A 15,751-nucleotide genomic window follows, 5' to 3' on the forward strand; every position below is an offset into this window, starting at 1 on the left:
TTTCTGGGTCTTCAGCTCTTTTCCATTGGTCTGAGTATCTGTCATTATGCCAGTACCACACTGTTTTGACTACTGTGGCCGTATAGTACGTGCTAAAGTCAGGTAGAGCAAGCCCTCCCACTTTGTCCTTCTTGAGGAGTTCTCTGCTAATTCTGGATTTCTTCCCCCTACATATGAAGTTGTTAATCTGTTTTTCCAATTCTTTGAAGAAGGATGGTAGTATTTGTATTGGGATAGCATTGAACTTATATAGTGCCTTGGGCAGAACTGACATCTTTACTATATTGTGTCTGCCAATCCACAAGCATGGGATATTCTTCCATTTGTTGAGGTCACTCTTGATTTCTTGAAGTAGTGTTTTATAGTTTTCCTCATACAGATCTTTCGTTTTTTAGTCAGGTATATCCCTAGGTATTTCAATTTGTGCTTGACTATTGAAAAGGGTACTGTCTTTTTAATTGTCTCTTTGACCTTGTCTGATGTGTAGAGCAGTCCAATAGATTTCTGTTTGTTGATTTTGTACCCTGCCACTCAGACTCTTTTCAACAAATGGTTTTTCCCCTGTCTCTTCCATCAGGACCATCTCATTTGTTATGGTCAAGTGACTAGGAGCTAAGAGCTTTATGGTGTTGGTTTTTACTTCAGATTTTTTTTAAGTGCTTTTAAAAAATTATATTTCTGTGGCATGGTTTGTTTTCACGGGAGTTTTGCCTGTAGGTTTATGGCATTCAGCTCTTTGTTAGTCACTTAAGGCATTCAGGCAAGAGCAAAAAAGGGTGGGGAGATTATGTGAGGAGGCTGTTGGAGCCAAAGACTGCTTCTGTCCTTTCATGTTGAAAGGGTCATTAGCAGAAATAATTCTTGTGGGTATTGCTACTAAAACATGAGATATACTTGATTTTCATTATTAATTTTTTTTTTAAGGAGTAAACTACAAATTCTTGTGAGTCCTAATTCCTCCTTATCCACAAAGCATTCAATGATTCCATGGAGTGGTTTGATCTATATACACTGTGACAATGGACAAAAGGTATTGAATTTAAAAAAAATTGTTTGTAGTAGCATTGCTCCTACCCTTAAGTATTTTGATTCTTATTAGCACTTTCATTTTATAAGCCAGAAAAAGGTATAATACATCTGTTGTTTTTCAATGAACTAGATTTATCTTAAGATAGCACTTGTACAGTGTTTATTTTTTCATGATACGAATTCGTTCTCTTGGTTGGAGGTAGACCCTGGAAGCCATTACTGATTAAAAATTAAAGAAGGGTGGGAGAGAACAGAAAGTAAAAGCGTCATTTTGAGAATGGAAGAAGCTCTGATTTAGAAGATCATCTGTTTCATTTGATTGATATTACTTTTCCCTACCATTATTTTAAATATTATTTCTTTTAAAAATTATGGCTACGTTTGTATCATACTCTTTCTTTGGTTTATTTCAGAAAATTGTGAAAATTCAAATTCAAGAAGATTTGACCCAACAAGAGGGTCCTTTCACTCCTTGGGCCTCTAGCCAATTTGGAATCCTCCCGTCAGGGCCTGAGCTTTCTGCCCGTCACTTAGTGAAATCCATAATTCAACCACCTTCCACAAAAGTGGAAATAAAAAACAGCACTGTTACTTTTCCTCCAACAGAACCTGGTGAAACTTCAGGTATATTATCACAAAACTGCGATTCAAATATCTACTGATAAATTAAGGAGCAGGGGATGGCTTAACGGCTAAGTGCTTAGCTGCTAACAGAGAAATAGATGGGTGGTTGTAATTCATTGAGCAACTAACTCTACCGGAGAAAGACTCAGCCATCTGTTTCCATCAGAGTTACCGCGTGGAAATGGTTTCTTCTGCTCTGCACCATGGGCACAAAGCAATGGATATGAAACATCTGACACCTGATAAATTGACTCTAGTGCTGTCTTCTTAGCTCCCAATTAGTGAGGAGTGTAAACGTCCTCTGCTTCAGAAAACAAAACAGGTAGTCATTGACCTGTTTAGTTTGGAGAGAGTTTATGTAATAGTTTGGAGAGAGTTTGAAAATTTTGCACTTTTATTTAGTAAATTTCAAGTTTTCTTTGAGAGTGGGAACTATCCCTCCCCAAATGACCAAATCTTTTAACCGAATTGCTAGCAAGTTAAAAGCTGAAGAAGAGAAGAAAAGTAAGTCATGCCTGACTCTGTCACTTACTGATGTGACTTTGAGGCGAGGCTCTAGAATAGGGGTCCTCAAACTTTAAACAGGGGCCAGTTCACTGTCCCTCAGACCCGCTGGAGGGCCGAACTATAGTTAAAAAAAAAAACTGAACAAATTCCTATGCACACTGCACATATCTTATTTTGAAGTGAAAAAGCCAAAGGGGGACAAACACCCAGTGGGCCGGATATGTCCTCAGTGGGCCGCATGTGGCCCACAGGCTGTAGTTTGAGGACCCCTGCTCTAGAGAGTTTAAATAGAGTTGTTTACTATCTCTATTTGTAAAATGACTCTTGTAATTAAAACCTACCATATAGGGCATTGAAGATGAAATGCAATTATATGTAGAAGGTTTATGTGTTGGTTATTTAGTATGCATTCAATACATTTTAGTTAATATTCTTCCGAGATGATTTCTTTCTTTTTAATTTATTTTTGATTGATGGCTCAATCTAAATGACTTGGATTATACAAGAGGTCCTGCCCTTTAGAAAAGATTTGGGATCTCTTGACCCTTTGAGTCTCTCATTAATTTCATTTTCTTCCCAACTCAGGCCCTTCCTTTCATGACCATATGCTGACCTTCTCATCACCAACAGCTGTATTGTATTCTGCATCTCAGTTTCAGACCTGACACTGCCTGACCATTACCCCCTCACTCCTGCATTTTTTTTTTCAGCTCACTCACAGGAATTATAGCAATTCTCTTACCTCACTCGAGCTCCAATGCATTGACTCTGCTACCTTTACATTCTCCACCAACCACCCAGTTTTGTCACTCCACGCTACCACCCCACTTCCCTCCCATCATCCTGCTCTACTCTCCCACTCCTCCACCTTTCTTGACTGTCACTCCCACTCCACCTGCCCTATCCTATCCTCATTGTCACTCAGAGCCATCTCCCCACCCCACAAACATCACTCTTCATGCCCGCGCTTTCATTCTACTTTACCTCCTGCTCTCCTCCCCCACCATACTCTTACCACACTTTGTTACCACGCCCTGCCCATACCCTACTTCTCTTGAACCCTTCCTTGATTTCTGTGGTTTGTTGTTAAAGTCATTGTCTCAAAAACACCCTTATCTCATTGTATCCCGTTCCTTCTCTATTCCTGCATGGCAAATCCCAGTGCTGCTTAAACCCAAATATCTACCAACTCTGTCTTCTCTACTCTAGCAGTAGAGCATTGGTAGAGCAAACCATACATGCTAAAGATTCATGGGGATAGAGCTCAGATGGCCCCTACACTATGTTTCTTTGCCAGGTCTCCTTAGCACATTTCTTCATTACTCACTTTCCAGCACAGTTCATTAACACTGAGTCTAATCCAATCTCCCATTCTTCCTCTGCTTGCTACCCCTCCTCTTGCCCTTTGTAGCTCTTGACTTTGCCTCAGACATCACTGCAAATATAGAAGTAATTTCTCTTCCCATTCTAGACTGATCCCTTAATTTGGACCCTAATCCCATTGCTTTTCCCTTCTCAAGGATGACTCTGCTGTTGTCACTTTTCTCTCCTGTCATCGGTTCCTTTCTCATCCTTGCTGCATTCCTGTCAACACACACATAAGCCCCTCTGTCACCATTTAAGGGAAGCCTTCCTCTTGGCCTACCTATCCTTACTGCTGCCCCTTCTATACCCCTTCATAGGGAAGACTTTTGCTCACTGCTTTCCTTTTGACGGTAGGTGGCCTAGCTGAAAATTGCCAAATCCAGGGGCCCGTTTTATCAGACTTTGTATATTTGACCAGTTGATACTATAGAACACTCTTTCCTCCTTAGTTCATATACCAACTCCGTTTTTGTCGCAACCAAATGCTCATTCCCATGTTCCTTTGCTGATCTTCTTGCTAATTTCTGAAACTGTGAAAGATGGCCTGGTCCAGTTTGGGAACTGTCCATGTCCCCTCTCCTTTTCTTTTTATTTTATTTTATTTTTTTCCCCTCTTCTTGGTGCCTTTTCTTTCAGCAGGTTCAGGTGGTCTCATGACTTTAATTACTCTTAATAGCTCTAACCCAGCCCTGAGCTATAATGTACATCTCTGTAGGTGTCTAAATTAATTTTTGCGTTTGGATAGCTTATAATTTAGCCTTATTACATGCTCAAAACAAAACCCTTGGCTTTACCTACAAAAACCTGCCACTCTTACCCATTTTCATAAATGACAGTTCTCTGCTCATTTATTTATCAAGACATATAGAATTTATCGCCCACTTATTTTCTCTCCTCTCTTCCACTCATCAGCAAATCCTTTCAACTTTTGTCTTGAGTAGACAAGTTTGTCTTCAGTAGATCTCAAATCTTCATATGACTCAGTAGATCCCAAATTTGCATATGATTCAAGTCATTGTAACCAAACTACTGCAATGACATCTCATTTTCCACTCCTACTTCCTTGCAGTCTCTTTTCTAGATAGCAGCCAGTTTTAGAAATATAAATCATGTTGTTATCTTTTTGCTTAAACTCTGTAGTAGCTTCCCATTATCTTAGAATAAACTCCAAAATAGGCTGCCTGTCAAATTTCATTAAAAAGTACTATAGATCCTGTTGAACTTTTTTATAAATCATTTTATTGGGACCTCTTGCAGCAATCCGTACATCAGTTGTATCAAGCACATTTGTACATATGTTGCCATTATCATTTTCAGAACACTTTCTTTCTACTTGAACCATTGATACCAGCTTCTTCCCCCACTTCACCCTTCCACCCTCGTGAATCCTTGATCAATTATAGATTGTTATTGTTTTCATATCTTACACCGTCCGCTGTTGCCCTTTCACCCACATTCCTATTGTTCATCCCCCTGTGGGTGTGGGTTATACGTCAATCCTTGTGATTGGCTCCCCCTGTCTCCCCCTTCCCCCTATCCTCATGGTATCACTACTCACATTACTGTTCCTGAGGGGTTTATCTGTCCTGGATTCCATGTGTCGAGAGCTCTTATCTGTACCAGTGTACGTGCTCCGTTCTAGCCAGATTTGTAAGGTAGAATTGGGATCATGATAGTGGGGTGGGGTGGGGGTGCATTAAAGAACTAGAGCAGTGGTTCTCAACCTGTGTGTCACGACCCCTTTGGGGGGTCAAACGACCCTTTCACAGGGGTGCCCGATTCATAACTAGCAAAATTACAGTTATGAAGTAGCAACAAAAATAATTTTTATGGTTGGGGGGGTGACCACAACATGAGGAACTGTATTAAAGGGTCGTGGCATTAGGAGGGTTGAGAACCATTGAACTAGGGGAATGTTGTGTGTTTCTTTGGTGCTATTCTGCACCCTGGCTAGCTCGTCCCTTTCTTGTGCCTGTTGATTTTCTTTAGACATCTGATGACAGTATTTTTTTAAATTGTATGCTATGAGCCCTATCACATTATTCTGCTTATTTACTTTGTCTCTAAGATTTGTTTTAAATATTATACATGTGTTGATTGTAGAAAATTACCTGGAATTTGAGAACCACGGTAACACAGACGTAAAGTGGCATCTGTCATCTTTTGCACCCCCTTATGTCAAGGTCAGAGATAATTGTCTTATATAATATTTTCATTTTAATAATTAATCTTTATGCAGGGTATTAAAAAATTGAATATAAGAAAATATTGGCAGTATTATTTATTTCACTGATCAACTCATTTAGTTGAAATTTTCTCTGTGTTTTACTGTGATTGTTCTAATGATTCTTCCAGGGAATTGATGAAAGTGGGGCTGTGTTTAGAGCTACATACGCAGCATTCAAATGTACTCCAATTTCCGGCATGTTGACAAGCCACAGAATTCAGAAGGTGAGTCTTGTGAGGACATGGTGCTAGGCAGCCAGGGGTACCTTGTTTGATTCAATGCCATTCAGCTTGTTTTTCTTAGACCAGTGCTACTCGGAGTGGGAAGGTGCCACAAGAGAAGATGCTTACTTCAGAATTTAAATCTGTGCACTGCTTCCTGTAGCAAGGAAGTCCTGCTATGAAAAAAAGAGTCAGCTGACCAAAACACAAGTTATTCATCTCTCGTGGGCTGACAACATGGGGAAAAATTAACATAGTCTTTATAAAAATTTCTGGGGCAGGGGTCTCATCGTTAAAACAACGATTAATAGCCATAGAATGTTTGTTATCTATTTATATAAAAATATTGTTACCATACTACTACTACCTGACGTGATCTACAGATTCAGTGTAATTCCTATCAAACAGCAACAGCCTATTTTGAAGAAAGGGAAAGGCCAATCCTCAAATTCACATGAAATTGAAACGAGCCATGAATAGTCAAAGCAGTATTGTAAAAGACAAACAATAGGACTCATATTTTAAAATTTCAATATATACTGTAGTGCTGTATAATTAAGACAGTGTAGTACTATCATAACACATTTATGAAAATAATTCCTGGGAGGAAGGTCTGGTTGGCAAAAAAAAAGAACCTTTCACAGCGAATGTGTCGGGAAGGTGAGCATCATAGAATGCCAATTTAATAGCAGTATTCTTGCATTGAGGGAGTACTTGAATGGAGGCCCAATGTCCATCTGCTACCTTAATACTAAACCTATAAATATATGCACATAGATCTATTTCCCTATCCTCATATATATATTTACATATGTACATGTCTTTATTTAGGCCTCTATAAATGCCCTTTGCCTCCTACCTCTTTCCTCTTTTTCCTTTGACTTTCCTCCTGTCCCACTATCATGCTCAGTCTTCATTTGGGTTTCAGTCATTCCTCTTGGTTACACTACCTTTGGTCACGCCCTACCAGACCTCCTACACCCTCCTCACCACCGATTTGGATCACTTGTTGTTCCCTTGTCCCTGGGTTTGTTAAGACCACTACCTTTCCCCCCAACTCCCCTCTCCCATGTCCCCCTGGAACTGTTGGTCCCGTTGTTTTCTCCTCCAGATTGTTCATCCAGCCTATCTTATTTAGACAGACCTAAGTATTGGTACTCATTACTGTTCCTGAGGGGTTTATCTGTCCTGGATTCCATGTGTGGAGAGCTCTTAATTGTACCAGTGTACATGCTCCAGTCTAGTAGGATTTGTGAGGTAGTCTGGGGTCATGATAGTGTGTGTGGGGGTGGGGGATAAGCATTAAAGAGAAGCTTTAAAGAACTAGAGAAATGTGTGTGCTTTGTTGGTGTGATAGAGCACCCTCTCTGGCTCGTCCATTCCTTGTGACCCTTCTGTGAGGGGATGTACAATTGTCTATAGATGGGCTTTGGGCCTCCACTCTGATCCCCATTGTTCTCATCAATTCAGTTGTTTGTTTTGGGTTTTCTGATGCCTGATGCCTGCTTCCATCTAGCAACACCTCATGATCACACAGGCTGGTTGTGGGCTTTGTTGCTTCCCTGCTAGCTGGCCACTTGTTTAACTTCCAACCTTTCAGACCCCAGATGCTATATCTCCTAATAGCTGGGCACCATCATCTTTCTTCACATTTTCTTATGCACCCATTTTGTCTTAAGCAATCATGTCAATCCCCATCCTTTTTTATCCTACCTCTGTTATCCTCCTTTTGCCTTAATTCTCCCAGCATTCTTAAGTACTTATTTGCTGGGTTCATTGTTTCTGTTTTCTGCTTGTTAACAGATTGGTTACAATCAGAAAGGTCAGTGGTTCAAAACCACCAGCTACTTTTTGGCAAAAAGATGTGGCAATCTACTTCTGTAAAGATGACAGCTGTAGAAGGACTATGCAGCAGTTACACTCTGACCTCCCAAGTGTCACTATGATTTACAATTGACCGAAAGACAACAGGATTTTTCTTTTAAAGAAAAAAGAGTAACAAATGGGAGCTTCTTTTGGTTGTGTATGTGCAGGTTGTATACAAAACTGAGCTGTGTGATAGGAGCTATTAGTCCTGACTGGCATCCTGAAGTCAGGATGCACAATAATGCTTATCAATTTCTTTCATATTTCACTGTTTAGTGCAAGTCCAACCATGAATGGTTGTTTTCTAGACCTCTGGGTGCTAGACTTAGTGACAGTAAGTTTGTTCTCATGATCACATGGCTAGGAGAAGGTACCCTAAACATGGCAATCCAGCAAGGTCTGGCCTATGTTTCTGGAGTGTGACTTTTCTCATTTAGATATTCCTTGGGACAACACTAGTATCTTTTTGCTCTGAGGGAAGCAAAACAAAACTACATTTACTATACATTTTGAGGAATATTTTATATAGAAATTTAGCATTCACTATGTCTGCGAGACATAGAATCATTTGAATATTTTTTTCACTTAGTGGCAAAGCTAGCCAGGTAGAAGAATTCATTCCTTTAATTATTTGTTCCTTTTTTAATGCCAAATCCTTGAATTGGTGATAAAAGTGTATGCATGTAAGCTTCACTGTCTATAGATTCACTGGATATGTGCTTTGTAGGTCTCCATCATGTTTTTGCCTAGAGATGAAGGGAATTATGCCCAATTTTGGGATCTTGAGTGTCATCCTCTGAAAGACTCCCATATGAAGCACACACTGAGATTTCAGCTCTCTGGTCAGGTGAGTGTTGCCCTGAAATCTAATCACTCTAATCTGTTAAAACAACTGTGTCACACTGGTATGAAAAACTGACCTGAAACTGCAGGGTACCTTCCTGGTAATGTTTTAAAGTTCACCACTTCTGCTGGATAGCCTATAGTCTTAATTTTATTGTTTGTCTTTATTGAACACCATATTTGAGGTCTGAGTTGGCTGTGTTGTAGACACAACTCATAAAAAACCCAGGTTTGACAGAATTATGAGAGAGGGGGAGACAGAGAATATATGTGTGTGAGAGAGAAACAGACTGTAAGAAACTGGATAAAGCAATGTATAGTGCTTTTGATGCAGCAAGTTAAAAATCATTTAAATCTCCTTTTGAAAAATTTGCCAGGAAATAATATCTTTCAAGTGGATAAATGTCCATATATTTTCTTGGAGTAATTATTATTTTTTACCCTGTGATTTGTCTGTACAGAGTATCAAAGGAGAAAGTAAGCCTGAAAGTGTATGCATTTCCACAGACACCCTCATTAAGACAGATAATTTTACTAGGCCCCGGAGACAAGCTATATCTGAAGTTTCTGGAGTTATATCTGGGTATGCTATTTTTCTCATTCTTAGTAATTTTTTCCAATATTTTATTGATGTATAATTATATTCAATGAAATGCTCAGTGTTTTTATATGGTTCTGTCCCCTCACCCCCCAAACAGACTCACTGCCATCGAGTCAATGCCAACTTGTAGCTCCCCTTTAGGACAGCGTAGAACTGCCCTGTGAGTTTCCGAGACTTTAACTCTTTATGGGAGCAAAAAGCCCCATCTTTCTCCCTTAGAGCGGCTACGGGTTTCAAACTGCTGACTTTGCAGTTTCTCTCACCCTACATGCTTCTCTCTATAGGAACCCCTCTGTCTTTATGCCAATGCTATAGATTAGTTTTGCTTAATTTTTCACACACGTATGTACTTTCTGGTCTGACATTTTTCACTTAGTATAATTTTTTCACTAAATGTGGTGTTGAGTGTGTGTGTGTGTGTGTGTGTGTGTGTGTTTGTGTGTATGTATATATATACATATATATGTAGTGTTGAGTATTCCATTATATGTAATCTCAAACTATATGTTTTCCCATTGAGATTTGAGTTTGGCCTACTCAGTTAAAATCTAAAAAGCAAACCCACTGCTATTGAAATCTTTGCCGAATTTAATATAAATCTGGTCATTTGTTGGAATACAGTTGTTCTGTAGTATCCACAGGGGATTGGTTCCAGGACCCTCTCCCATGAATATCAAAATCCAAAGATGCTCATGTTCCTTATATAAAATGGTAGAGTATTTGCATATAATTTACATACTTAAATCATCTCAATTACCCGTAATACCTAATAAAACTTAAGTTTTATGTGAATTGATCTATGCTTCCCTTAACAACTGGTTCCATTAACCTATTCATTGCTTTTTCTAATTTTGAAATATTTCTATCTTTGGTTGGTGGGACTCACTCATGGTTGGAGGAACCCATAGGTACTGAGGATCAACTAGACTGGAGTTGTATTTTGGAAGAAATCGGAATAGTTTTTTAAAGTATTTTTTCATAGCACACACTTTCTCCATACTATTAATCATTCATTCATTCATCTCTAGGTGGTGAATGCCTATTCCAGATTCTAGAGGTCAAAGAGCAGGCAGAGTCAGTGTAGTCTCGACTCTCTCAGAGAAGGAGCTACATTAATCTAAACCCAGTGCCACCAAGTGCATTCCAGCTCATGGTGACTTTGTCAGGCAGGGTAAAACTGCCCCTGTGGGTTTCCAAGACTGTAACTCTCTGTGGGAATAGAAAGCCGCATCAATCTAAAAGCCACACTAAAATCTTCCCGGATAAACTGTGGAAAGTGCTACAAAAGAAATAGTGCATGACCGAGGAGCTTGATCCGTGCTGCCTGGAAGAGCTTTCACGGTGCTGTCCATGTGTAGGACTTAGGCGCAGAGCAGAGCAAGTGAGAGGAGAGGAGAGCGCGTGAGCCTGGCGAAGTTGGTGGGCAGAGTCCAGACCAAGCAGGGCCTTTTATTTCAGGATAAGGATTTGGCTATTTATCTTAGAGTCACTAGAAACCATTGAGTGATATGATCAGATTTGAGTATTTAAAAATATCCTTCCTGGGTGTAGATGGACTGGTTACATAGAGGTAAAAGTAAATATGACAAAACAAGTTAGAAGCCTATTTTTGAGTCACCCAGGGCTAAGGAATTTTTTAAGAAGGAAAAAAAATAGATGTGAGAATTCTGATGTAGAAATAAAAAGACAGTTTGGAAAGGCTTAGTATTGGGTTGGATAAGGGGATGTGAGAGAAGAGGGATGTCAAAGTTGACTCCTAGGTATCCTCCCTGAAATAGAAAATACAAAGGAAGGATTGGGTTTGAGGGGAACGAGCATGGGTTTAGGTTTTTTGTTTGTGGAGTATCTTTGCAACAACCAGAGAAATAGGAGATAATTGTGCATTAGTTAAATCAGTATTATCCATAGAGTAAATCTGTGCTAACGGAGAAATCTGGGAGTCGTTTTAGTGTGCATTCAAGTCACTGAATCCACCAACAGTAGAGTGAGGGGGCTTAGAGAAAGGGCCACGGGGAAAGCTAGTGTGTCCAGTGTTGGGGGGGTCCAGGTGAGACCCGATGAAACACCATTAGAGGTCAGATTGATGGGCAGCTAAAAGAAGGCCCAAGCAGGAAAAAGTGTCACTACCATCAAATGCTGATCAGGTTCTCAGAGTAATCTGTGTTCCCACGAAAATTAAGAACAGCAGCATTACAGTGTGAGGGGTCCAGGTAGAAAGAGCTAAACTGAGGTGGCTGTTTTCAGTACAGCCTAGACTCTAAGGAAAGGGTTTACAGGGGTGTAGCTGTTTCTTCTCTTGTGGTATGGTGTACCCAGCCTTTTTGGTAATGTCATTTCTGCATTCTTCAGTATATCTCCATATAAACTAGATTAGTTACCACCACATTATTTTTACACAGGCCGAACAGGTAATGATCAGAGAGTGGGCGTATACCTATAAATATATAGGTTTGACAGGATACTTGTTTATGTCATTTACCTTTGCTGCAACTGTATATTTGAAGCTTACAGGGGACAAAGTTAACCAGACACCTTGAGAGAATATGTTGTTGGGCCTAGGGACTCAGTCTTAGGGAACACCAAGGTCGATAGTATGACATCACTCACAAAAACAATGTTCAATATCTCATATGGGTTGAGTAGTGAATGAGGGCGTTAGTGATCATGTGAGGTACAAGCTCACCCAGAGAAAAGAGGAGTGATGAAAATAAAAAAGATGGATGGAAACGATTAGTCCAGTGGACTAATGGACCAAGCAAACACCACCCAGTGCCTTCAACTCCGAGACCTGAAAAACTAGACCCAGCTACCACTACCAACTGCTCTGAAAAAGATAACGTTAGAAGAGTGGAAGAAAAAGATGGAACAAACTCAAATCATACAAGAGCACAGGCTCCGCGATCAGATAGAAACTGGCAGGACTCCAAAGACTATGGGCCCTTCCTTTTCAGATCTGGAACAGAAACTACTCCTGTGACTCAGTTTCACCCAAATAATAGCCAGGTCTGTAAAGAGAACAACAACATTAGTGAGGTCTGCACAATTGAGGATAATCAACTCTTTAAGACTAACGGGGGCAGCATGAGCCCAAGGGAAAGCTCAGAAGGGCTAACGAGGAATAGAGATAGTCCCACAGGGCGGAAGTGGAGTAAGTAATGTCATACTGAGAAGATTGAAATTACTGAGGCGAAACAAAATATGTTTGAATTGTGAATGTAAAACTAATAATCTACTCTATAGACCCTCACCCAGTTCACAATAATAATTAAAAACCTACAAAATGATATTTTAAACTAAGTTGTGAAAAACCAGACAAGTTAAAGAAGCCATTAATGATTTAATATACAAAATAGTTTAAATTGCTAGTTCACTTTTAAATCTATCGTCCAAAGCAGGCAGATTGACCTAACTTGCCGTGGAGTTTATGCCCCGGAGGATGTATATAAGTTTCTGCCAACTACAGTTGGGGAGTCAAGAACAGTAAAAGTCACTTTGCGAAATAATTCATTTATTACACATTTGGTAAGTTGAAAATGTTACTATGGGCTTTAAAAAATGTGTACTCAACTGAATATTGAATATTTTCCTAATATAAAAACTTGTTTTTTGATTATAACTTATTTTAAGTTGTAATCATGGATTAACTTTAAATTGCCTTTAGTACTGTATTTACAAAGAAACTCATAGGATGTTAATCATCCTTTATTAATAGAGGATTATTTATAAATCATTAACTTTTTCCCCACGTGTTAATTTTTTAAGTCTTTCATTTGTACCAGAATTTTTCCTGGATAGCATTTACTCTGGTCAAAACTACAATATATTCATATTAAAATTTCCTTAAATGTATTTTCAGCACATGAATATCTTACCTAATGTTGTTGGACTAAATTTATAAAATGAATCGTTAAATAAGTAGTTGGCATATTTTATATATACTAACATAACCTACCTGTATAACTTCATAAAGTGTTTCTTATTAAATTTTAGTTGAAGTTTATAAGTCCCAGGGAGCCATTCTACATCAAACATTCAAAATATTCTTTGAGGTGAGTTTTTCTTTTTTTTTTTTTTAGTTTTCCTTAAGTAAAAATGTTCTCTCTAGTAGTTCATGACTTTTGATTTCAGCCTTTAGAGATTTCTCTTGGGGATTAGGTCATAAGGATCTCCCTTTGTACAGCTCCTCTGTCTTCCTCACCAGCGCCTACAGGCACGTTTCCCGATTATGTACAAGCGACTTTAACATGGAGCTGTCCAAAAATCGAACACAGTTTTGTATGTTAATGTTCTTAACACCCAGATTTTTCCTGCCATATAAAAATATAAAGCCCTCATTATTTTGTGATTTGGTATTAAAAGGATTGGTACTGAAGGATTTAAATTTTAAATAATTACAACAGAACCTTTCCCAGATTGGGAAAATGTACACAGGGATAATTGCCAGTTGTCATTCTTCACATGCTCTGTTTTGTTCTTCAGCCAGAGCTTTGATTTTTTTTTTTTACTGTTCTTGCTAATTTTTTACACATATGATGTACATTTAAGTTGAAATCGCAAACTAGATTTTCACTAGTATTTGGAACTTAATAGGAAAATGTAGGACTTGATATTGAGGAATAATTTTAACTTTATTTTTGAGCCCTCAGACCTTTTAGTTATTGTAAGATTTTCTTTTAGAACATAGACTGGAGCAAACCGTCTAGGACCGCCTTACTAATAAGTCCCTAAGGCCAGTATGAATTTACACTACCCCATGTTGAAGAAATTCTTTAGGTTGAGGACTATTCCTTCACTTGTTACCCTTCCTCCTTCATGCTTCTCTCTCCTACACGCCCTTCCCTTCCCTTATAACAAAGGTGATCATGTTAGTGACAAGAGAATTGTTGAGAGCAGTTAGTAGTCTATTAGAATAGTGCCCAGTCACTCCATTTTTGTTCTGTGAATATATTTTTGCTCTTCTGTTCCTTTGCGATATGATTAGTCACTGACTCCACTGTGTTTTATATATATTTCTGTGTGCGTGTGAGAGAGAGAGAAAAGCAGTTATTAATCATAGTACATCTTGCTGGTAGTGTTCCATGTTACTGGACGTCACTGAGTCAGCTCTGACTCATAGCTACTCTGACAACAGAATAAAACACTGCCTAATCCTGCGCCGTCTTCACATCCCTTGCTGTGTTTGGGCCCATTTTGTAGCCATGGTGCCAATTCCTAAAGGTCTTCCTCTTTTTTGCTGACCTTCTGCTTTACCAATCATGGTACCATTCTCTAGGAATTGTTCCCTCCTGATGACATGTCCAGAGTATGCATTCCAGTTTTGCTCCAAGTATCTGTAAATTTAAAGCCAACAGTATAGGTCTATCATAATATGTTTTAAAGTACTTTCTCAGTTGAATATAAAACAGTCCTATATTCCATATTGAAATTTGTAATGGAATCTACTGGATTCCATCTTGAGACATGTTATTAGTTTTAATAATTCTTTACAGAACCTTTCAGATTAAAAATTATACTAGGTTCTTAGTGTTGAAATATTAGCATAAAGGGGAAAATTATAATTAGTCAATGCCATAGGGCTAGGTTTATTTATTTATTTTTAAGGATACTTAGCTTTGACATGGGAAAATAAGATATAAGGCATTTGGAGAAATAACCCAGACTTTAAAAATTAAAAGAAGAAAGAAGAGAATGTGTTCTTTAAATCCAGGGAAAGGTTTTGAAATAATTAAACTTTTCCAGATCTCTAGCCCAGTGTACTGGCGTGTGTCCTAAAAAATTAAAATAATACTGTGAAGTTTGTGTCATCACAAAGTGTAACATAGTCTTGATCACCATGTTAACTAAGATATATTTTAAAGCTTTTAAGAAAGTTTTATAGACAAAAGCAACCCTTCCCCCGATTAACGGTTGTAAACACAGACCACTTATTACATACCTCTATATAAACAAAATGTTCAAGGTTTGGGGTAAAATTTCATAAGAATTTGGGAACACTTAACAACACATAGCCCTGTTGATAGTAATGGGACTATTAGTTTGCAATATGGCAAGGCAGTATGCTGCCTGAGTTAAATGGAGTGGAATAATAAAGATGTTCTGCTGACTTTTTAGGTAGAGAACTGCCTGCTTTTGCAGACAATACAAGCATAAGGGTGCATACACAGTAACTCCAGACTTCATAATTTACATTTTCCTGTTTTTATTTGATAGAAATATATATGCATACCCTTTTGTGCCAGTTTCTTTATGTTAATGTTTTTATTTATTTTTAAAATCATTTATTGGGGCTCATACAACTCTTATCACAATCCACACATACCTCAATTGTGTAGAGCACACTTATACATTCGTAGCCCTCATCAATCTCAAAACTCGCTTTCCGCTTGGGTTCCTGGAATCAGCTCATTTTCCTTTTTCCCCTCCCCCTCCCTCATGAACCCTTGATAATTTATAAATTATTATTTTATC

At 38.6% G+C, this 15,751-nt stretch overlaps 1 protein-coding gene and 1 pseudogene across 1 annotated transcript in view; both read left to right on the forward strand.

The window, feature by feature from the left end:
* CEP192 (centrosomal protein 192) overlaps positions 1 to 13,336 on the forward strand; it is a 117,981-nt gene extending 104,645 nt beyond the window's left edge. Inside the window, exons 34-41 of the mRNA XM_045298291.1 lie at positions 925 to 1,030; positions 1,443 to 1,653; positions 5,629 to 5,708; positions 5,881 to 5,976; positions 8,567 to 8,686; positions 9,144 to 9,265; positions 12,679 to 12,805; positions 13,274 to 13,336. Coding sequence (XP_045154226.1) covers positions 925 to 1,030; positions 1,443 to 1,653; positions 5,629 to 5,708; positions 5,881 to 5,976; positions 8,567 to 8,686; positions 9,144 to 9,265; positions 12,679 to 12,805; positions 13,274 to 13,336 — 925 coding nt within the window. The remainder of the gene's footprint in view (positions 1 to 924; positions 1,031 to 1,442; positions 1,654 to 5,628; positions 5,709 to 5,880; positions 5,977 to 8,566; positions 8,687 to 9,143; positions 9,266 to 12,678; positions 12,806 to 13,273) is intronic.
* A 191-nt stretch (positions 13,337 to 13,527) lies between these two features.
* Positions 13,528 to 15,751, forward strand: part of LOC101644566 — a 6,323-nt pseudogene continuing 4,099 nt past the window's right edge.

This window comes from Echinops telfairi, unplaced genomic scaffold (assembly GCF_000313985.2).
Source record: "Echinops telfairi isolate 266 unplaced genomic scaffold, ASM31398v2 ScPeMD7_4;HRSCAF=17, whole genome shotgun sequence".
Classification (NCBI taxonomy): domain Eukaryota; kingdom Metazoa; phylum Chordata; class Mammalia; order Afrosoricida; family Tenrecidae; genus Echinops; species Echinops telfairi.